Below are 24,235 nucleotides of genomic sequence, written 5' to 3' on the forward strand. Positions count from 1 at the left end.
GGGTTGAAAGCATCTTTCTCTCCTTAAGCATTTACTTGTTGGATGCCTCCCAAGCGTGGATGTAAGCTTCCCGAGGGTAGGGACTTTGCTTGTCTTGCTCACTGCTAGGTCCCCGGCACCCAGCATAGGGTCAGTACTCACGTACTTGCTGAATCCTACATTAATAAGTAGATGAGTGGCCTGTTTAGGCTCTGAGGGTCCAGGCCTAGAGAGGCCACCAAAGCGTGGGCAGGGCAGGCAGGAACAGAGCTACCCCCATGTCTTCTACAGCCTATGTATACTTGAAGAAAGAGGGTCAGGCAAGAGGAAAGGGCAATATGCTCTGCTAAGGAGATTGGCTGGATCAGCCAGAGTCAAATCTCCCCGGCCATGCTGAGCAATCCAGCGGTGGGCAAGGAAGGCAATCTGTTCTCCTTAGACTCTCCTAGAGCCCCTGGGTGGTAAGAATGGTTAATGCACACAGCTGCTAATTAAAAGCTTGGAGGTTTGAGTCCACCCAGAGGCTCCTTGAAAGAAAGACCTGACGATCTGCTTCCCAAAAATCAGCCATTGAAAACCTATGGATTCTGGAGCCATGGAAGCTGGATAAACTCCCAAAACTATTGCCCTGAGATAATCTTTAAACCTTAAACTGAAAATATCCCCCGAAGTCTCCTTAAAACCAAACAATAGATTAGCTTAACTGGTAAAAAATGTCTGCCTTGAGCTTTAAGCTCTTTAAGAACTATCTACATGGGATCAAACTGACAACAGCAACTCGAAAGATTAGGTAGGAAACTTAGGGGGCAGTGAGTTTACGTTAACAGCGGAGGAACAACTCGGAGAATAAGGGTAAGAATAGTTGCACAACCCAAAGAATGCAATCAATGTCACTGAATTGTACATTTAGAAATTATTTAATTGGTATATGTTTTGCTGTGTATATTCTCAATGAAATAAATACAATTAAAACAAACCAAAAAAAGAAAATCCTGTGGAGCACAGTTCTATTCTGACACACATGTGGTCACCATGAGTTAGGATGAACTCAACAGCAACTGGTTAGGCTCTTCATGCCAGTCTGGGGCCACAGGGGAAAGAAGCCAGCAAGACAGCAGCACCAACTCTAGCTTCTCCCAGCACAATGCTAATTCATGGCAGATCATGAAGTATTATTTCCTCTCAGGTCATCCCAAATTGCAGCTCTCCTCTCATGGAGGTGGTCCAACTGACCACCACTGCCCTTTCTCCTGGGTTCCCTCCCCCACCCATCTCTTTCACATTGAGTCCAGCACCCTCAGAACAAAACTCTCAGAGGAGCCAGTTGTCCCCTGCCAGATCTCTGAGGTTCCCAGCCAGTTCCCCCAACCACCTGCGTCTAGGGAGACAGCCGGTAGGAGCCAGGTTGGGGTGGAGGGCCAGCTATCTACCACTAGAGACCAAGACTCAGTTCTAGACTAAGTGACATAGCTCTAGACCAGGCTCCATGACCAATGTGCTGTGTGACCTGAGGACTTAGTTATTGGAAGAGGAAGTTGCTTCTCTCTGGCAAAGGCACTAGGAGTCCCCGCTCTATCCTCAGAGGTTAGGAAGGTAACGTCAATGAGTGAAGCAGGCAGAGTGTAGTCTCATAATAAAGACCTATTTTGTCTGCATATTAAACATGTAAGAATATTCCTCACATCCACAAATAAGGACCCATCCTCTAATTTTCCTTAAAACATGAGGCAATCTTTTGCTAGAGACATTGGTACAGAGAAAAAAGAAATAGAGCGGCCCAAGCACATCAGTCAACGTCATTGTCACTTGCTCTTGATATCAGGGAGACAAAAGGGAGTGGAGCAGACTGTAGTCATAAGGGGGCAATCTTAACTTAGGCCCATGTCATGTAAGGATGGGTGCTCAGTGTTGTCAGACCTTCTGATTTTTAAGAAAAGCTAGAAAACTAGATTTTATGTAAAATCTCCAGATTTTAAAATGTGACTCACATTTAAAACAAATAATGTGGGCCGTATGGGCTTGTCTGAACGCAAACCTAGCCCCTTGGTCTGCAGTTTGAAACCTACGGCAGAGCTGCAGGCCTCCTGCCCACAACAGATCCACAGGGCAGGAGCCCGGGATGGGAAGGGATAGGGCGAGAGTGGGATTTTGTTCTCCCCACAGTTCTCAGAACGGGGCATCTAGACGGGGAGCCTGGCTGCACCCTGAACTACAGGGTCAGCTGCACTGAGGCCCTGGGTGGGGCGGGGACAGGCTGGTACAAGGGAACTGGAGCCCCAGCAAGGCTCAGTGAAGAGCGGCACTGGGCCTCCACCTCGCTCACCTGGAGTCTCAGAGACTGGCCTAAGGGGAAGTGGGGTGGGGAGTGGGGTGGGAGCAGAAGTGAGTGGTGGATGCTGATCTTTACTGGTTCTCTTCCCCTTGTGGGTCTAGAAAGGAGATAAAATCCACGAAGGTGGAGACCAGGCCATGCATCAAGGATGGGTCTCCCTTCTCAGTACAGAGGTCTGAGCAAGGTTTCCCCTGGGATCAAGATACAGGCAGAAGGGTAGGGAATTCCACCAGGAGAGAGGGCAAGCAAGTGATACATCCCCATAGATATGGAGACAAGAGTCCACGTCTTATTCCATGTTCAGGAGGCGGAGGCAGCAGCCTGAAGCCAGGGTCTCGCGGTCAGTGCAGCCTCCCTACTCTGTCCCATGGTGGCAGTCCACACAGCTAGCTCTTCTAGTACATGCCTTCCTAGCCTGCTGCTTCCTCTCTAGCAGCTACGGGTGCACTGTTCCCCTTCTTTTGGGCCTGAGAAGTTACTCCCCAATTTTCCCACATGGAAATTCTGTGTGTGGGAGGCAGGTTGTGCTGGGGGTCAAGCAAACCACAGCCCCCTTTGGTGAGAACTGAGGGCCAAGTTTGGCCTACTCTTCACCTTCCCCCCAACATCATGTGGCTCCTGGGAAACCCTTACAATCTCCACTGTGTGCACCATTACCCCAGAACCTATGTGGACAGGATTCCATTGGTACTGACACAACTTTCTCTGAGAGAACGGAAGGAAACAGTAGCGGAAACTGAGGCAAGGGGTACCAAGTCACTCGTTCCAGGCCTCTTAAGTGATTGCTGGCAGTAGGAACCTGCTTCCAGGGCTGCCCCCACTAGTATCCTTAATAACCCCTTCTCTCCCCTCTTGGAGGGCTCACTAGGGTACTCCCAAGCCCTTAACCTTGGTCTCTTCTTAGTCCCAAACCCTCCTCCTTTGCCCCAGGCCCTGATGTCCTTAGAGAGGGTTTGCTTGGAGGGTGCATGGGGGAGAGAAGAGAGGAGAACAACAGAAAGCCTGCGTTCTGCTCTGCAAACAAACAAGTCGACCATAGAGGTGGTGTGAAAGGAGGCAGTGTGCTGAGGGGCGGGGGTTGCAGGAGGCGGGGGAGCCACATAAAGGAATGTTGTTTGGGGAAAGCTGGGGCTGGGCACCGCTGGACAGACAGATAGCCTTTTATCTCACAGCCTGGGTCTTGCCTGAAAACGCTTTTTCTAAAATGAGATGGTGCGCCAGGCCCTGTGTCCAGCTGCCCCCACCCCATGAAGGCCCAAAGGAAGGTAGGGGCTCCAGGTGCCTCAGCATGGGCAGGTAGGAAGGGGCAGGCCCGGGGGAGAAGATGATGGTGCCAGGGCTGTGTCACAGCCACAGCCACATCCACAGCCCGCTACCTGTCTGTGAGAAGGCTTTCTACCCAGACGCTTCTTTCAGGAGAAGCCTTTTGTGTTAACAAGTCCCCTCCTGTGGCCTCCAGAGAACAGCCTCCTTGGAACTGCTACGATGAAGGCAGCAGACCTGCCCACGTCCATCTCTACCACGCCGTCCTCTGCACTGCCAGCTTCCCATGAAGTCAGGCCCTGCCAGGGCTGCGCTCAGGCCACCCTATGAGGAACGAGGCCCTGTACCCCAGGGAACCACACCTGGCAAGTGACAAGCCACAAAACCCAAAAGCAAGCCCATTCCTCCTCCTCCCCACAGCCAGTGCAAAGCACTGAAATCTGCAGGCCACTATCTGGTATTCTTGGCAGGAGAATGGAGGGACCAAACCCAACTGTGCTAGGGGGGACCAACCCCTCCCACACAGGAGATGTGGGGAGATAGATAAGAAGACTGCCCTGGCCCCTGGACTTTGGCTCCTGAGGACTTGGCACTGTTTCTATTCCTGAAATGAGCCCCCTAGGATGGCATCATCAGTAACCCTGTCACCAGAAACAGAAGCAAGCACAGGTGAGCCACCAAGGACATCGGAAAAGGGGGTCAGGGGTTTGAAAATCCTCAATGATCACCCACAACTTCCCAGGGGCCTCCCCCAAGTGTTGGGACTGTTAACTGAATTCTCTATCAAATCCGGTCCTGGACCCTGGGCATCCATGCGGCTTTTCTCCAGCCTTTAACTTCAGTTGAGGGTAATAATTCCAAGAGTCAAGAGGGCCTGTGGCTTTTTCCAGTGAATGTCTGACTCAGAGATTTGGTGACACTCATGAGGAAATTGCCCTGCTGGGAGCACAGGGGAGGGGTTTGACCTGAATGTGGTCAGGGTGAAAAAGGGGGAGCTCTCTGAGGCTCACCCTCAGTGCCTCCTTACAAAAACCTGCCTAGGGCTACAGGTGGGGCCTGCGTTTCAACTACAGCAGCATCAGCAGCTTGCAGGAAATGAGTTCCTTAAAATTTCTCTCTATGTAGATTTGGTGGGACCATGTCTAGACTTTAGTCTTGAACTTAGACCTCAAGGCAGCTCAGGTAGGCTTAGAGAATGTGCTATCCACAAAAAATATACTTAAACCATACATGATCTCCTTACTGCCCCAACTTCTGTAATGAAACAAATTTCAGATCTATCATGTAACTCTTCAATTTGTAAGGACTTTCCTCAAAGTACTGTATTTTGCTATTTTTTAAAGGAAAAACAAGACCACTGATTTACAAATATCACTCACTATTCCAGAAATAACATTCCTAAATTTGTCTTTTATAATCTAATAATTTAAGGGGAAAAAAATTGCTGTTCTGTTGTTTACAAAAGGGCAAATGATATTACAGAAAACAATAAATGTCATTGATCTGTTTTATAAAACAGAACAACAGCAACAATAACAACAAACTGCCTAGTATCTCCTCTTCCTTCTTTTTTACATTGAAACAATCCCCTTTCCTCCTGCCTGGCCATGCAGTCTTGGCCCATTCACAGCTGAGGATGTTTAAAGTCGGGAGGTTGGCTGACTTGTCTTGGGTGGCGTGGTTCATTTTAGAACACAAGTCTAGACGCTCTAAGCCTGTGTCTCTGTGTCTGACTTTATTTCATTCAACGTAATGTTTTCAAAGTTCACCCGTGTTGTAGCATGTATCGTAACTTCATTTCTCTTCACAGTGGAATAATATTGCATTGTATGGATAAACCACATGTTGCTTATGCATTCATCCGCTGATGGTCACTTGGGTTGTTTCTACCTTTTGGCTAATTTACATGTGTAAATCTACCTTGCAATTTCAAGATCATACCCTTAGGGGTGATTACTAAATCTGTGTTAAATGTATTTGCCTCCCTTGGGGGGAAAAAAAATTGGGTGTAATTTTCATATAATAAAAAAATGCAGAGATTTTAAGTGTATAGTTTGACAAATTTTGATAAATATACACCTCCTTGTAGCCAAAACCCAAATCAAGATGTAGAACATTTCCATCATCCCATAAAGTCCTCTATGGGGCAGTTCTACTCTGTCTTATAGGGTCGCTATGAGTCGGACTGGGTCTGGGTATAAAGTTCCAGGAATCTATTTTTAACAAGTTCCTCATGCAATTCTGATGAAAGGAATGGGGAAGGAGGAGTCAGTAACCAGTTCCCTTTAGAGGGACAAGAAGTCTGAGGGTTACAGGGCTCTTCAAGGGAGGTGACAGGTTCCCTGTTAGCAAACTAGGATGCTTCCCTGCTCTCCTGGCCTAGGGCGGTTCAGCCACAGAGAATCTGACCTGAAGGCTCCTCCTCTAGCAGTAGGCTGTGGCCACCAAGTACGAAAGCTACACAGGACCCACCCAATTGCCTGTGTTCCAGCTGCAGGGCTGCTTGCAACCTCTCCTTTCTACCCCTCAGGATCCCTGCATTCCCCGACTGAAATCGCTACCATTCCATGACCACCTGGACACCCACTTTGGACCCTCCATGGGCCTGCTTGCTGGGGCCCATTGCCTGCATGGGCTTCCCTGTGGCCGCTTTCTCCCTGCTCCAGCAGCCACTCGACCTCAGGGACCTCAGGCCTAGAGCCACTGGGCAGTCCCAGCCTCTGAAAGTCAACTCAACTGTGTTTTCCCAGCACCAACAACACAGCCCAGAACTTACTCTTGGCCCCTGTCCTATCCTTTGCTTTCTCTAGTGGAGCTGGTAGGAGCAGAATCTTGACTGGAATGGAACAGAGAGTCGGAAGCGCTAAAGCCTAATAAAGATTAGTGATTTCACTAGTACAGAGTTGAGTCCAAAAATAGACATAAATATATATGTGAATGATCGATATGTGATAAAGGTAGTATTTTAAATCAACGGGGAAAGATAAATTGTTCCATAACTGTGATGGGACATCTGGTCAGTCATTTGAAATAATATAAAGCTCAAATCCCTATCTTACTCCTTATACTAAAAGTATTCCTCATAGGTAAAACATTTAAGCATAAAAAAACACAACCATAAAATTATTTACAGGATACTAAAATATTTCTGCTTTTTTAAAGAATTTCTGCCTTTATGTATAAAATCTTAGCGTAGACAAGGTCTTTCTAAGAATAATGAAACATACGCTACGTGAAAAACTTAAAGGTTTTATATGGAGAGAAAAAAATTAAAGAAGTCAAAAGGTAAATGAAACTGGAGGAAATGCAGTAATACATATGGTGGAAAATGGGCTGATATCCTTTCTACGTAAGGATTATAAATCAATAAGAAAAAGACAAAATAAGGATTATAAATCAATAAGAAAAAGATAAACTATCCAATAGAAAAATGGGCTAAGGGCATGAACAGGCGGTTTACCAAAAAGGTGTTTATAGTTTAGAAACATACAAAAAGCCTTTCTACCTCTCTTACGCTGCTGTTGCTTTTGGGTGCCATGGAATCGACTCCAATTCACAGCGACACTATGGGACAGAACAGAACTGCCCCATAGGGTTCCCTGGGCTATAAATCTTTATGGGAGCAGATCACCAGGTCCTTTCCCCCACAGAGCCACTGGTACTCCATACAAATAACAGTTTAAACAGGGAACATTTTTTCACCCATTCACAAAGATTAAAAATACTGATAATCCACAGCACTGGTTAGAATGTGGAGAAACAAGCATTCTTACATGCTTTTGGAGGGAGTTTAAATCGGTACAACTTTTTTAAGAGGGCAATTTGGCAATATACACTAAAATACAAAATGCACACTATATTAAAATATATTTGCAAACATGCAAGATGATTATGTAAGAATGTTTATTGTAGCACTGATATAATAGGAAAAAACATCACCAGCTGTTAAAAAGAACGAAATTAACATACATTGCTGATACAGAAAGAAGTACAAACTGGGTCATCAAGTGAAAAACAAACAGGAAGTTGCAGAGCACTGTGTATCATATAATTCCTTTGGTGGGAAATAAAGAGAATAATATTTGTATGTGCATGTATAAAATATTTCTGTGAGTCTACAGAAGAAATTGTTAACGGTGTTTATAGGGGGACCAGAACGGAAGAGAAACTCAATGTTTTTTACACATTTTTTTGAACTCTTTAAAAAATTTCTATAAACCATGCTCATGTGTAATTATTATGATAGAAAAAGGAGTGAAAGGCAATACTGTAGTCCAATTTTAATCAACTCTGTTATCCTTCCCCTTAAAGAGAATATTGCTGAATATGATAAATCCTTGACAGCTATCTCTAATGAAATGCCTTTGTTGTTGTAAGGTGCCACCTAGTTGGTTCCAACTCATACTGACCCTATGTATCACAGAACTAAACACTGCCAGGTCCTGCCCCATGCTCACAATCATTGTTATGCTTGAGCCTGTTGTTGCAGCCATTGTGTCAGTCCATCTCTTTGAGGGTCTTCCTCTCTTCCAGTGACCCTGTACTTTACCAAGCATGATGTCCTTCTCCAGGGACTGACCCTACCTGACAGCATGTCCAAAGTATGTAAGATGCAATCTCACCATGAAATGCCTTTAATGAGCATTAATTAGTATCTCTGCTGTTGTTAGGTGCTGTTGAGTCAGTTCTGACTCATAGTGACCCTATATACAGCAGATCGAAACACTGGCCGGTTCTGCCCTATCCTCATAATCTTCATTATGCTTGAGCCTACTGTTGCAGACTCTATGTCTATCCATCTTGTCGAGGGTCTTCCTCTTTTTCACTGACCCCCCATCTTACCAAGGATGATGTCCTCCTTCAGGGACTGCTCCCTCTGATACCATGTCCAAAGTACATGAGACGAAGTCTCGCCATGCTCGCTTCCAAGGAGCACTCTGGCTGTACTTCTTCCAAGACAGACTTGTTCATTCTTTTGGCAGTCCATGGTATGTTCAACATTCTTAGCCAACACCATAATTCATAGGCATCAATTCTTCGGTCTTCTGTATTCATTGTCCAGTTTTTGTAAGCATATGAGGTGGTTGAAAATGGCTTGGGTCAGGCACACCTTAGTCCTCAAAGAGACATCTTTGCTTTTGAACACTTTAAAGCGGTCTTTTGTAGCAGATTTGCCCAATGCATCTTTTGATTTCTTGACTGCTGCTTCCATGGGCATTGATTGTGCACCCAAGTAAAATGAAATCTTTGACAACTTCAATTTTTTCTCCGTTTATCATGATGTTTCTTGGTAGTCCAGTTGTGATGGTTTTTGTTTTATGTTGAGGTGTAATCCATATTGAAGGCTGCAGTCTTTGACAGTCATCAGTAAGTGCTTCAAGTTCTCTTTGCTTCCAGCAATCAAGGTTGTTTCATGTGCATAATGCAGGCTGTTAATGAATCTTCCTCCAATCCTGATGCCATGTTCTTCTTCATATAGTCCAGCTTCTCAGATTATTTGCTCAGCATACAGACTGAATAAATATGGTAAAAGGATACAACCCTGACACACACCTTTCCTAACTTTAAACCACGCAGTATCCTCTTGTTCTATTCGAACTGCCCTACCTCCTGAAATACTTGAACATCAACCAATTCTTTTCGGTACAGTGATTCTGCATTGCTTCCATCTTCTTATGATGCTTCCTGCCTCGTTCAATATTTTGCCTATAACCCAGTGCCGTCGAGTTGATTCCAACTCATGGTGACCCTACAGGACAGAAAAGAACTGCCCCATAGAGTTTCCAAGGAGTGCCTGGAGGATTTGAACTGCCGACCCTTTGGTTAGCAGCTGTAGCACTTAACCACTATGCCACCACGGTTTTCTATAGAATCCTTCGATATTGCAACTCAAGGCTTGAATTTCTTCTTCAGTTCTTTCAGCTTGAGAAATGCTGAGTGTGTTCTTCCCTTTTCGTTTTCTAACTCCAGGTCCTTGCACATTTCATTATAATGCTTTGTTTTGTTGAGCTGCCCTTTGAAATCTTCTGTTCTGCTCTTTTATGTCATCATTTCTTCCGTTCCCTTTAGCTACTTTACATCTGAGAGCAAGTTTCAGAGCCTCTTCTGACATTCATTTTTGTCCTTTCTTTCTTGTCTTTTTTAATAGACTTTTACTTTCTTCATGTATTGATGTCTTTGATATCATCCCACAACTTATCTGGTCTTCAGTCATTAGTGTTCAATGCGTCAAAGCTATTCTTGAGATGGTCTCCAAATTCAAGTGGAATATACTTAAGGTCGTATGTTGGCTCTCGCAGACCTATTTTAATTTTCTTCAGCTTCAACTTGAACTTGCATATGAGCAACAGTCTGTTCCACAGTCAGCCCCTAGCCTTGTTCTAACTGATGACTGTTGATCTGATTCCTGTGTATTCCATCCGACAAAGTCCATGTGTATAGTTGCTGCTTATATTGTTGAAAAAGGTACTTGCAATGAATAAGTTATTAGTCTTGCAAAATTCTATCACGCGATCTCTCACCTTGTTTCTATTACCAAGGCTGCATTTTTCAACTACCAATTCTTCTTCGTTTCCAACTTTTGCATTCCAATCCCCAATAATTATCAATGCATTTTGATTGTATGTTTCCTCAATTTCAGACTACAGAAGTTGGTAATAATTTTCAATTTCCTCATCTCTGGCCTTAGTGGTTGGTGTGTAAATTTGAATAATAGTCATATTAATTGGTCTTCCTTATGGATATTATCCTATCACTGACAGCGTTGTACTTCAGGATAGAGCTTCAAATGCTCTTTTTGATGAAGAATGCAACACCATTCCTCTTCAATGTGTCATTCCCAGCATAGTAGACCAGATGATTGTGTGATTCAAAATGGCCAATATCAAGTCCATTTCAGCTCACTAATGCCTAGGATATTGATCTCTATGCCTTCCATTTCATTTTTTTTCAAGTTCCAATTTTCCTAGACTCACATTTTATACATTCCACGTTCCAATTATTAATGGATGTTTGCTGTTGTTTCTTCTCATTTTGAGTCATGCCACATCAGCAAATGAAGGTCCTGAAAGCTTGACTCCATCCACGTCCTTAAGGTTGACCCTACTTTGAGGAGGCAGCTCTTCCTCAGTTGTATTTTGAGTGCCTTCCAACCTAATTAGCATCTTTAATGAGTGTTAATTCATGTTTTAATGAATATTAATTAATGTCAACTAAAATAAAAGTTTCTGGGACATGGTGGGCTTGAAACAGCCCAGGATCAAGTTCCTTCCCAGCTCTTTCAGAAGGTACTACATCTTGCATCTGTAGCATCGTGAGGAGCCCACTTCACCTGAAGGCCACAGGATCTTGGCTATGTGTGAGGGTCAATGTCAAGCAGTTCCCTGCAAACTCTGTTCTCACCACTGTCTGGCTAGCTATGCACCAACACCCATGTCTCTCCATGGTCCTTTGCCCTTTCTCCCATCTCCCTGCCCCTGGAAGGTATCTCCCTTGACCCAGAGTCTCTTTATACTCTTATCCTGGCACAGAGAAGTTACTTAGAAAAGGTGAGGTCTGGAGTTAGAACTCCAGGATTTGCTCACTTCTTATTTCTATAAGAGGATTTCTACATCAGTCTTTAATCTCGCTAAATGCACACAGGCATACCACACGCACACTGCCGTGCTACATTCACGACATATATCTCTCCCACTTCCCCCCAAGTCAGAACAGCCACTTTTGTTAGGATAGCCTGACCTTCCAGGCACCACATCTGTCTGCTGAAATGTGCTTTTCCTGGCTACAGGGTGGTGGGGGAGGAGGGGGGAGCAACATTCCATTGGTTGATTGGCTGGGAGCAGCTCCAACTCCACCCAAGGTGCAGGGGAAGGACCTCTGTGGGTGAGTTACAGGGTACAGGAAGAAGTCAAAGGTCCCCACTCCTTTTTTTTCTTCCTGCCGAACAGCAGACTCTGCTCTTAAACCTGTTTGATGAGCTCAAATGTGTCACTGGCACATACTTAAATAATGAGGTCAAATATGTCACTAGCACCTACTTAAGCCATGTTCTTTACAGTAGAAAAAACAAGGGAAACCTACAGAGAAGGTTTTAAAAAATCTCTTCCCCTTGGGACATCACCTCCTCAAGCTCGGCATTCCAGAGGTATGCCAGTCCTGGATAGTACTGCTTAGAAGGCTACCCCTGTGCTTTCCTGGAAGGCTGGCTGCTGGCATGAAGCTCTACATGGCTGGCAGAAAAGCAGGGCCCCGATTCCTGGAGGACTGCTCTGACTATCTCATCCAGACAGGATGTCCATCTTGGAGAGGAGAAGCCGCAGCCACCTCCTAGGTGGCCCTCTTTCCTAACCACGTCCACCGGGCCACTGGTGAAAACATGGTGCAGTGCTACCCCATGGCAAGTTTTCTTGGAAGGATGACGATCAGGAGACTATGAAGTGACCTGGTTTTGAAAAGCTGGTGCTGTGAAACATGAGGCAAAGGGGATTGGAACTTTACCTTAGTGGCTGCCTTCCTGACCCAGCAACCCCCTTCCAGGTTTAATGAAAGAGACGGAATTGTACATCCCCTGGGCACTCTCTACTTCTCTATCACAGCTTAAGCAAAACATGAATGACCACCAAGCAAACCAGACTTACCTCGAGAATTGTTGTTGTTATTAGGTGCCGCTGAGTCTGTTCTAACTCTAGCAACCCTAAAGGACAGAGTAGAACTGCCCCAGAGGGTTTCCAGGTGGGTTTGAACTGCCAACTTTTTGTTTAGTAGCTGAGCTCTTATGTCACCAGGGCTCTGATAAGGCCCCATATAGGGAGCATTCTGGGGGTCATAATCATTATTATTTCAGGTTTCCCATAAATTTGGGGTGTTTCACAGTCCCTATTGCCCATAAAGGAAGTACTTCTCTGGCCTGGGTAAACTAAAAATGTCCCAATTAAAGACTCCAGGGTACAGCCACAGGAAACAGGATTCTCTAAGAGTGTGTAATCCAGATGAACCTTTTCAAGCCAACACATCACCCATCTCACACTTTGACCTCCAGTTTGTCACCTCATGGAAGGGCAGCTGCCAGGAAGTCAGAGTGTCTGACCCGTTGATTAATCAGTAACTGACTGTGCAAGGAAGGGTCACATGTCAGGGGAAGGAGAGGGCGCTCCTCTGGAAGCCTCCCTCACAAGCACAGACACATCACCACACATCATCCTAGAAGGCTGAGGGAGTTTATGAGATTCAGAAACCAAACAGGTTCAGCCCGAGGGTCCATCTCCTTCTGTCGTTGTCCCTTAGCTTAATCTCATGCCTAACATTTGTTGCTAATGAGTATGCAGCGGAAATACCAGACAACTGAAGACCCACATTCTAGGACTTCTCTGAGCTACAGTTTCCTCATTTGTGAAATGGGAGAACTGACATCAGCCCCACCTACATTAAGGGTTCAAATTGAAATTTATGAGAAAATACTTAGAAGAAAAGCAAACTACTACTCAAATTTTAGATGTTTTACTATTAGTTCCATAGGGATAATGGGGGTCATTGTTATTCAAGTGTTTTTTATCTGAGTCCCTGAAGATTCAAGTTGCAAAAGGCAGCAGAAATCATTTTAACATGGAAATACTCACAAATCAATGGATCACTTACAAATTTAGTTCCTACTCTAACACTGACCAGCTCTTCCCCCCAGTATCCCCACCTCATGCCTCCTTGATAGTTGGAGGATGATGATCATTTAACAATATACAATGTAACAAAATATAAACTGTCTGCAAAGTGAAATTGAAAATACAGAAAATTTCATAAGGTCGGTAAAAGTGATGGAGAACTGTTTGATTCACAACACCATTCCCAAATAAGAATCTGACAAAGTTAGGCTGGTTAAAACTGAAAGAGAAGTAGTCAACAAAGGATTACTTTTTCAAAAGAGAATGGCCTGCTTATCAAAAGAGATCCTTTTAGTAAAAATTATTTTACTAAAATGACCCTTTAATGATCATGCTGTGAATGTTCAATATGAAGTTTAGAATGTCAAATTATACTTTCACATAATTTTGTCAAAAAACCACACATGTGCACAAAAACACTACTTCATTCATTACTTGTTCAATTTAAGAATCGGCACATAATTATGTTCTTAATTTTGCCATAAGGTTAAAATAAACTTTAAAAAGAGGGTTCATTTCTTTTTTTAAAAAAATCAAGTTCCCCGCTACACTGTCCCATTTACTACGAAATTTTGGTCCTTATTTTAAGTAGATTCACTTTAAAAAAAACCCACTGCCATCAAGTTGATTTCAACCCATAGTAACCCTATAGGACAGAGCAGAACTGCACCATAGGGTTTTCAAGAAGCAGCTAATGAATTCAAACTGCTGACCTTTTGGTTAGCAGCCAAAGGCTTAACCACGATGCCACCAGGGTCCCAGATTCACTCAGAAGCAATCTATTATCTGGGACACAAAGACTCTTCAATTTAGGTTCCAGGAACAACTAAATTTCTTTACACCGCCCTTGCCTCCAACCACAAGCCATTACACTTGGCATTCTAAAGGATCTTGCCTGGGACAAGAAAAACCACCACAGAATCAGGATGGTCTGGCCTTTTCCCTGATTTGGGGAAATTTGGGACCAAAGAGGCTGCATTTATTCTGCTCAGTGTAGGTACTCCTTATCCCTCCAAGGAAGTCTTAAGGTGTGGGACCTGAACTGATTTAAAAATTTGAGGCCTTCTTTGATCTTTGTGAGTAAATGATGGTGCATTGCATAGACTTTCATTATTACAAAAGACTAACGGCTACTTATTTGCAACCAACTGGGTGATTATGGGTTATTAATATTTGAAATTCATAAACTAAAACTAGTTATTACTAGAGATCCCTTGAGACTCTAATTTTATTTTCCAGTAGGAAATATGGGCACCATGCAATGCTAAGCAATGTTGAAAAGATCCTACTGGGCAATGTTGAAGAGGTCTTATTGGGTACAGGAAAATGCAGAACACTAGAAACCTACTCTTCCTTTTAAAGGAAAAATTATGACTAATTTGCTTTGATAATTATCAATTAAGTTTGTTGTAGATCGTAGAGTTCACTCTAAGTATGCAGTCACATGTACCTACATCAACAGAATTTTCGGCTACTAGCCTTCCTATAACAGAACTTCAAGGCGTTTTGTATGAATTGCAGTTCAAATATGTTAAAGCAAATTCACCCAAATTTGCTGTGTGGTGCTGCTACTTAAATATCTTGCAATATGTGATCGAGGTAAAAAACAAAGTATTTGAACATGCTTTTGGGCAATGCTTCATCATATAAAATCCCCAGCACGCCATTTATAGTTCTCAGTTATAAACTTCATAAGTGTTGCTAGCATCAAGTTTGTAGTTCACAGTTTTATCATTATGACTGAGCTCTTTTTTCCATTGGAAAGCAAGACCAGTGGGGAAGGTGGTCATTAGAGTCTTCTGTCCACTGCAGACAGGCCAGGATTAGAAAAGATTGAGAACCACTGTTCTAAGACTACATGCTTAGAAATTTGCACAAAAAGACAGAGGAAAGAGGATTGGAAATCCAGGCAGCCTGGGTCATGCCTATGCCTGGATACAGGCATTTACAGTCCCGTGGGAATTAGTCACAACCCTAGGGGCAATGTGGGCTCTTGACTGGTGTTTTCTATGGTGAACTTCGCTTACAACACTTGTAGGTATGGATTGCACCTCAACATAAAGAAAACAAAAATCCTCACAACTGGACCAAAGAGCAACATCATGATAAATGGAGAAAAGATTAAAGTTGTCAAGGATTTCATTTTACTTGGATCCACAATCAACAGCCATGGAAGCAGCAGTCAAGAAATCAAAAGACGCATTGCATTGGGTAATCTGCTGCAAAGGACCTCTTTAAAGTGTTGAAGAGCAAAGATGTCACCTTGAAGACTAAGTATGCCTGACCCAAGCCATGGTATTCTCAATTCCATCATATGCATGTGAAAGCTGGACAACGAATAAGGAAGACCGAAGAAGAATTGATGTCTTTGAATTGTGGTGTTGGCAAAGAATCTTGAATATACCATGGACTGCCGAAAGAATGAACAAATCTGTCTTAGAAAAAGTACAACCAGAATGCTCCTTAGAGGCAAGGATGGCGACACTGTGTCTTACATACTTTGGACATGCTGTCAGGAGGGATCAGTCCCTGGAGAAGGACATCATGCTTGGCAGAGTACAAGGTCAGCGGAAAAGAGGAAGACCCTCAACGAGGTGGACTGACACAGTGGCTGCATCAGTGAGCTCAAGCATAGCAACGATTGTAAGGATGGGTCAGGATGGGCAGTGTTTCGTTCTGTTGCGCATAGGGTCGATATGAGTCAGAACCGACTCGACAGCACCTAACAACAACAACAGGTGGCTCATGGAGAGGGGTAAACTGCAGCAGCTTGGCATGGAAGACGTTTTGCCAACTCCCTGTCGCTGCTAATAACCAAGGGCAAAGGCAGAAATGAGTGACTCACTTGACAGCCATGCATCCTTTCCATCAACCCCCAACCCTTTGAAGCACCATGTGTATGCTAATACTTCCACCTTCCTCTTCGATTACACACACACTTCAGTTTCCCAAGCACCTAATTCATTCACACAAACATTTATTAGTTCTTTTTGGCATACACCACTGTGCTAGTGTGTCCTATAGAAACCAAGATGAATCAGACAACTCAAGAACTTGCAGAGTTTACAACTTAGTAGAAAAGGTAAGACACATAGTGAAGAATACAATAAATAGGAAGAAAGTCATAAACGCTTTATGATTTTAAATAGGTAAAGTGCTCTGAGAGTTTGGCAGAAGGAAAAAAAAAGTTGTAGCTGGGAAGGTAAGGGTAAGCTCTGCAGAAGAAACAGCATTTGAGCTGGACTTAAAGAATGTGGCAATGGGGAGCCACTGAACACTTAGGAGCACTGCCATAACACAGCCAGAGTCCTCTTTAGGAACGTTTATAGGCAATGGGGTGCAGGAGGCATTGCCAGGGGGAGGCCTGTCTGGAAGACTGCTGCAATAATGAGGATAACAGGGCTCTGGCCAAAGGAGGGCAGTGGTGGGAAAGATGTCCTAGAAGGAAGACTGTAGAGGCTCTTGAGGATCAGCATGTGGCCTGTCCACACCTGTGGTTCTTCTTTTCCAGTTACTTCCTGTTCTTTTCCCTCCAACTGCCTATGGATTCTCTAGGACAGTGCAAGCAATGGAGACAGTTGCTGTTAAGAGTAAGGAAAATATAGATAATCTTCTAGTCCGGCTACTGAGTGAAAAAAGCTATGCAGCAGAGGACATACCGTATGCATCCATTTACACGAAGTTCAGAGACAGGTAAAACTATCCTATGGTGATGGAGGTCAGGACAGTGATCACTTTTGGCAGAGGCTGTCAACTGGGAGGAGGCATGAACCTGCCATGGGTGACAGAAATATTCAAAATTTTGATCTGGGTGGTGGCAACAGAGGTGTATACCTATGTAAAAAAATCACTGAGCTGTACATTTAAGATTTGTGCACTGTTCTGTGACGTGAAAAGAGAGAAACCAGCAATGGAGACTGAGAAATAATGACCAGGGGTGTAGGTGGTATGACAGGCAGAACAATGGCCCACCAAAGATGTCTATGTTTCAATTCTTGGAACCTATAAATATGCTATCTGACATGGCAGAAGGGAATCTGCAGATGTGATTAAATTAATGAGCTTAAGATGGGAAAGTTATCCTGGATTATCCAGGGACACCCAATGTAATCACAAGGGTATTTATATAAGTAAAAGACGGAGGCAGGAGAGAGAAGGAGGCAGAGTCAGAGAAGATGTGACAACAACGAAAGCAAGCATCATCAGAATGATGCTGTCGCTGGCTGGGATCCATGAGCCAAGGAATGAATGAATGATTCTAGAGGGTGCCCTCTAGAAGCTGGAAAAGGCAAGAGAATGGATTTTCCCCTAGAGCTTCTATAAAGGAACGCTGCCCTGCTGACCTGCTTTAGACTTCTGACTCCCAGAACTCTAATAAATTATCTTCTGTAAGAGGATAATCTGTGTTGCTTTAAGCAACTAAGTTGGCAATAATTTGTTATAGCAGCAATAGGAAGCTAATGCCGGTAGAAAAGCAAAGAAGTATGGATGGTATCCAGGAACCAAGGGAAGGAAGTGTATCAAGGAGGGAGGAGGGTCAGCCATGTCAAGAGGTGCTGCCAGGTCAGGTAAGATGAAGATGAGCAGCGACCACCAGGTTTAGTGAGGTGAAGGTTTTGGTGACCCCGACAAGAGCAATCTCAAGTGGAGTGGTGGGCATTAAAGTCTGACTGGAGCGGGATTAAGAGAGTCTGACTGAAGTGGGATTAAGAGAGAAGGGGTGATTATAACCTGTCTGCCTAAATAAATGAGGACCACTTATGGACTGACAGTGACTGAGTGTCATAAGAAAAACAAGGAAAGGAAAGCTGGACAGATGCTGCTCAGGCATCAGCATGGGTAATTTCCTGGAAATTCTCCCAAAGATGGTTACTCTCACGTGTCCACAGAATTCCTGTTGGTCTCTTATTTTCCCAGATAATCCTGATTTCTGATCTCTTTCCCTAATTCTGGGTCTTAAAGTCCCTTTATTCACTGATTTTGGGGATGAGCCTGTGCTAACCCTAGTATGCCCATGGAATCACAGTGACCAGGTCCCTGGGTGTTCTACCTGCAGCCCCACTGGCGCTAGAGTCAGCCTCAAGATAAGACTCACCTGGCGCACAGCAGGCCAGAGCTTGGGAGTCCCTTTACAGGCAGGGAAGGACAGTGATTGCTGACTGGCCAGGCAGCCTTGATTAGGAAGCTCTCCTTTTAGATGAGTGGATCTCAACCCCCTTCAGTTAGCAGACTCCTCATGCCACTCTGCTCTTCAGGCAGGGGCAGTCTGGCAAGTTCCCCCATGCATCAGCTTTTATGTGAGTTCTCTGCTCAGACTGGCTTTCCAAGTAGGACTGTGCTTGAGATGTTCTGGAGCCTGCGGTAGGGTGGGAACCCCAAGTCTTCCTGGACTTAGATCTCCTCCCTCTGTCCATTCCCATTTAATTACTCAAGTCCTGAAGTTCAGAGTGGCCAGGCCCCAAAGCCTGGCAGAACTATGTGTGTCAAATTCTGTGGACTTGTCAGCTGCTCAGAGACAGACATGCTCCCTGTGGGACTGGGACACAACACCTAGAGACATTCCCATCAGACATCAGGGTTGCCCTGACATCAGTAAGTCAACTTCCTCCAGGGTCTCCTCAGAGGGCTTTTATCCAGTTGGCATGGAAATATGTTTGCCCATGGAAGGATCTCTTGAGATCTGTTTGTCTGAAGAGGGGAAGCCTGAGCCACTCTCTGACAGTTACTATCCTTTGGTTGGCAGGATTGGTGTGGAGGAAGAACCCCCGTGGGACTGATGAAAGCTGTCTCTCTTTCACACACAATTTTTACACACAATTTCATCTCTTTCATCAATGGCAGAAAATGAGCCACAGACCACCAAGATTTCCCAAAGTGTGGTACACGCTCCACTGGTGGTATCACAGGATGATTTTAGGAAATGCAAGAATGAGCATTTATTATTTTAATCTTTCTATATTTATTTTCTACCACCTGACTATCAGTTTGTTGTTCCGTGGTGGCTTGCATGTTACTATGATGCTAGAAGCTATACCATGGGTATTTCAAATACCAGCAGTGTCACCCATGGGGGACAGGTTTCAGTGAAGCCTCCAGACAAAGACAGACTAGGAAGAAAGGCCTGTAGATCTACTTCCAAAAATTAGCCAATTAAAACCCTATGGATCATAACATTTCCCAATACAGTGCTGGAAGATGAGGTCCCTAGGACAGAAGACATTCAGAACATGCAGTGTTCACAACAATGGACTCAAGTATACCAACAATTGTGAAGATGGTACAAGACTGGGCAACATTTCCTTCTGTTGTACACAGGGTTACCATGAGTCAGAGGTGACTCAATGGCAGCTAACGGCAACAGCACAAATTTATCTTAAAGTGCATGTAAGATTTGTGATTGTGTCTAGGGTGAGTAAATGGTAAAATAAAAAAGTGAATCAATTTGAAGATAAATATTAAATTTAATGGTTCAAGGTGGTATACCAATTAGGGGAAAAAAAAAAAAAAACACTCTGTGACATTGATTCTTAGATGACCAGAGTCTGGGAAGCATAGTGTATCCATGACCTTGGAAGGAGGTTTAGACCTAAAATTCTTTTCTTTCTTTTTTAAAATGCAGGTTGCAACTCGATAAATGACTCCATACCCTACTAATGGTATTTGCTGCAGTTGGAAGAACCCTGCTCTTACTTGAGCTTGGAGTGACGAGCTGGACCCCACCGGCCCCTGAGGACCAGGGAGAGAAATGGGCTCAGCTTCTTTGCTAAGCCATTGCTCTTCCACTTGCTCAACAAGGCCAGTAGCTCAGCTTCCCCAAGTCCAAGGCCATGGCTGTCCTCATCCTCATAGTATGTTGGCTCAAACAAGTTTGACTTGTTTTGTGTGTGTGCCTTCATGAGTGTGAATGTGTGCGTAAGTATATACAAAGAGGGGGTGTGGCAAAGTTAGGAACGGGGAAACAAATGAGGCCAGGCCTTCTCCTTGGAAATTTTACAGCCCAGCTCCAGAACCCTGATGCCCAAAGACTAAGCTAGGAAAGAAGGGCCCCTAGGTGGGAAGCCATTAAAAAATAAACCCAAACAATAGAGCTGGCTAATGGCACTCCCCTCCCCCATCAATGCCCCTCCTGCTGTTCACACTATAGGGGCCAGGCTCTCACCTAAACAGGTGTCAGCATCACTGGTCCAGCAGGAGGGAAGTAGGGAGGTCGAGAAGGGCAGTTTAGGGGTTGCTAGAAAGAAGTGGTGGTGTAGTGATTAAGTGTAACAGCTGCTAACCTAAAGGTCAGCAGTTCAAATCCGCCAGGCGCTCCTTGGAAACTCTATGGTGCAGTACTACTCTGTCCTATAGGGTCGCTATGAGTCGGAATCGACTCAAAGGCAACGGGCTTTTAGAAGGGGTTAATTACAGAACGGTTTGTTTCCGTTCAGGTTTTATGAAGGGAGTTTCTCTTTTAAAGGATACCTTACCTCATATTTCTTCTTTGACCACCTCCTTCCCCAATTTAAAGACAACCCTACATAGGCTTCCAGAATAGAAAACTGCAGACAGATGCCCGTAAATAACTGGAGTGCTGGGCCATGGACTTGCAGATGCATTGTTAGTTCTTAGTTCTTTCCATATCCTCAAGTTGAGGCCCAGATATAAGGAGCCTACAATATGGCGACACTGGGACTTTGAGCCTAATAGGTGAGCGCAGGGGTGGGAAGTAAACCTGGACTCAGTATTCTCTAGGAGTCCTCCCTAACGGTCACGTAAGGCAAAGCAAAGGAAGGCAAAGCAAAACCAAACCAAACCTTTGTGCTGGGTGATTACAGAGCAGGAAGATGGGGCCATCCAGGGCATCTGGCCAGGACTGATGGAGGATGGTGCTGGGAGGAGAAGCCACACCCTAAGGCTCTAGAATGCAGCTACAGTGTAGGATGGGTCCCTGAGCCACACCACAAGACTGGCAGTCTCCAGTCTTCTGGTCCCAACCTCTCTGACCTCCTGCACTTGGCTTTAGTTATAATTTTAGCATGATTGGCACCAAACATCAACTTCCAAGATTAAATCGGGCCCCCACCAAAGAATGCCAAATCCTGACATTCTACCTGTGAGCTCTCAGGTTCATCCCCTTCTCTCCCCTCAGTGACAGCCACCCTAGTGCAAGCTGCTGTGATCTCTTGCCTGAACCATGCAGTAGCCTCCTGGTCTCCTGACATTTGCTTTCACTCCCTCCAGTACTTCTCTGCACTGCAGCCAGAGTGCTCTTCCAAACATGCAAATCTGACCACACCACACCTCTGCTTAAATCCCTTCCCATTGCTCTTAGAATCAAAGTTTCAAATCCTGACCATGGCTTATGCGGCCCTGCATGGTCTGGATGTGGGATCTTGTCCCACATCCCTCTCCTTGCCCACACTGATTTTATTTCTGTCCCTTGACTATGCCAAGCCATTCTCCTTCCCAGCCTTCACACATGCTGTTCCCTCTGGAATGTTCTTCCCACCACACTTTACCTGGCTAAGTCTGAACTATCATTTAGCTGTCAGCATAACTGTCAGTTTCTCAAGAAATCTCTCCTTAAACCCTTTCTCCTCCAATCTGGGGACGGTACCTCTGAGCCATATTCTGACAGCACCAAGTAATAAATAAATATTGTGCAATTAATATGTTCCTTTCCCTCCAATTAGCCTGTCAGTTCCACAAAGACAGGAACCATATTGGTTTTGTGCACTGGTGCTTCCCCAGTGCCTAGCACAGCGCTGTCCATCAACCATTAAGTGACCAAGTGATTGAGTAAATAAATGACTGAAGATTTAGGCAAGACAGCTCAATCAGGAGCCATCTGGGGCAGAGAGAGGTGAATCCTTTCATTCAAATATCTAAAAGCACTTGCTGTGTCCATCTCGAAAGCAAGAGCTAGAAGAGGCGAGCAGTTGTTGGTTCATGTCCAAATGTGGTAGCCGCACTGTTGCTAGGCCTGATGTCTGTTTGCCTCTGGCCAGTGCCTACATGGAACCCTGTGAATAGGGCCTTTTTCTCCTGCTCAGGGGTCACTGGGGTGGGGACAGCATCAATTTTGGAGCCAGGGATAATTGGCTTTTCCCTTAGATAGCTGTTTGACCTTGGACAAATTACACTGCCTCTCTGAACCTCAGTTTCCACATCCTAAAATGGGGATCACAATACCTACCCCAGGATCAGCTAGAGGCTTAAATACCAATGAACCTGTACTGCACAACAGTGTACAACTTAGCACACAGCCTGAGCTCAAAGTGCTAATCCGTCTTCCCCTGAAAGGCTGATTTATCCTTTTCCCCTTCCTAGATCCCCAAGCCAACCTTCAGGAAAAGGGATGGTGGGAGGTCTGGGGACACACTCCACCTACCCAGGTGAACCCAAGTGCAAGGTTAGGTGGCACCAGGAAATCCAAGCTATTAGAAGAGAGGAACTGATCAGCACTTCTTGGAAGCAGGAGTTGGCTGGGAAGTGAAAGAGAGGCGAGCCTTGGAACCCCGCTTCTGAACAGAAATGAGGAGCAGTTGCAAAGAGGGAGAGGAGAGGCTGGTAAGGGAAGAGGAAGGGAAGAGGTGCATGTGAGAGCCTGGGGCCAGAAATGGTAATCCGGGTTGTCAGATGGCAGTGGCTGCAGACCGCAACAGGTAGGAAGGAGGGGATAACTGGAGAGGTGGGCGAATTAAGAGGATGCAAGAGGGTCAGCAGATCGCTGGAGTAGGCGAGCAGGCTGCTGGTGAGAGGGGGAGGAGCAGTGACCTGTTACCTGGACAGAAGAGAAGGGGAGCGGAAAGGAGGGCGGAGGCTGTCACCTTGGGTCCTCTCAGAGGACAGGTGGGCGGGGCTCGCCAGGGACTGGGGAGTGGGGGAAGGGGTGGAATGGCGCGGGGAGGGACCCCGGTCCGGCTGTACCTGCGGGTCCTCTCGCAGCTCGCCCACGTAGTACTGCTCCAGCCAGTGGCGCGCGTTGGCCGAGTGCCGGTGCGGCGGCCCGTCCAGGTCGGCGCTAATGTCCTGGCCAGCCCGCGCCCGCAGCAGCTGCTCGCCCCCCGGGTGGTGCCGCACGAAGTCGGTGAGGTCGTAGAGGCGGGCCCCGCAGCGGACCCAGCAGGCGCCGGCCGCCAGACGCCTCTGGACCTCGGCGGGCGAGAAGGAGGCTGCAGAGGGCGGGGCGGGGGCCATGGCCGGAGACCAGTGTTCGCACCTCAAAGCCTGGGCGTCTGCTCGGCGGCCGCCCAGCTCGCCTCTAACAGCCCCGGCGCACGGGCAGCGGCTCAGGGACCGCCGCCACCGCACCTGCTCATTTGCATGCAGCGCTCCCATTGGCGGCTCCGCGGGAGGCGGCCCGAGCCGGGAGGAGCCCCCTTCCCATTGGCCAGCAGGAAGCTCCGAACGATTCGAGAGGGGAGGGCCGGGCGCTGCGTGCCACTAGCCAGGTGGCCCTGGGCAGGTAGAGGGCGCGCCGGCCAGGTGTGTTCCGTTGCAGGAGGAAAGCGAAGGGGGCCAGCGGATGCAGGCGGAGCGGATCATCCCGTCGAGGATGGCCGACGGCCATCCTGGATGGTCTGATCGCCCTGGGAATAACTCTTCTGCTGCTACTTCAAGGGAGAGACCCACTTCGCGGGCAAAATTTAAGGAGGCGTCAAAATTTAAGTAATCGAGATAAATAATATTTTAATATGTTATTTAAAACAAATTATATCGAAAACCACAGCCTTCGGGCTGCCCACCTGTTTTTGAAAAAGAAAGTTTTATCGGGTTTCGTGAGGCAGGATCGTGAAAGTGCACCGTCAGATTTTTTGTATTAATTTTGAAAAAAATTTTTTATTGTGGTGAAAATGTACACACCAAAACATTGGACAGCACAACTTCCATATTTACAATTCAAGGACACTGATTACATTTTTCATGTTGTGCCACCATTATCCCTATCCTTTTCCAAAGTATTCCACCACCATTAACATAAACTCAATGCTCCCCCAAACAAAAACTTCTCCCCCCAATCCCT

General features: G+C 45.6%; 1 protein-coding gene across 2 annotated transcripts in view; it reads right to left on the reverse strand.

Annotated features, from left to right (window-relative positions):
- FA2H (fatty acid 2-hydroxylase) overlaps nucleotides 1-23,515 on the reverse strand; it is a 48,912-nt gene extending 25,397 nt beyond the window's left edge. For both annotated transcript variants that reach the window (XM_049864980.1, XM_049864979.1), the window contains exon 1: nucleotides 23,140-23,515. In XM_049864980.1, coding sequence (XP_049720937.1) covers nucleotides 23,140-23,409 — 270 coding nt within the window. In that variant the 5' untranslated portion in view covers nucleotides 23,410-23,515. The remainder of the gene's footprint in view (nucleotides 1-23,139) is intronic.
- Between the last annotated feature and the right edge of the window lie 720 nt (nucleotides 23,516-24,235).

This window comes from Elephas maximus, chromosome 21 (genome assembly GCF_024166365.1).
Source record: "Elephas maximus indicus isolate mEleMax1 chromosome 21, mEleMax1 primary haplotype, whole genome shotgun sequence".
Classification (NCBI taxonomy): domain Eukaryota; kingdom Metazoa; phylum Chordata; class Mammalia; order Proboscidea; family Elephantidae; genus Elephas; species Elephas maximus.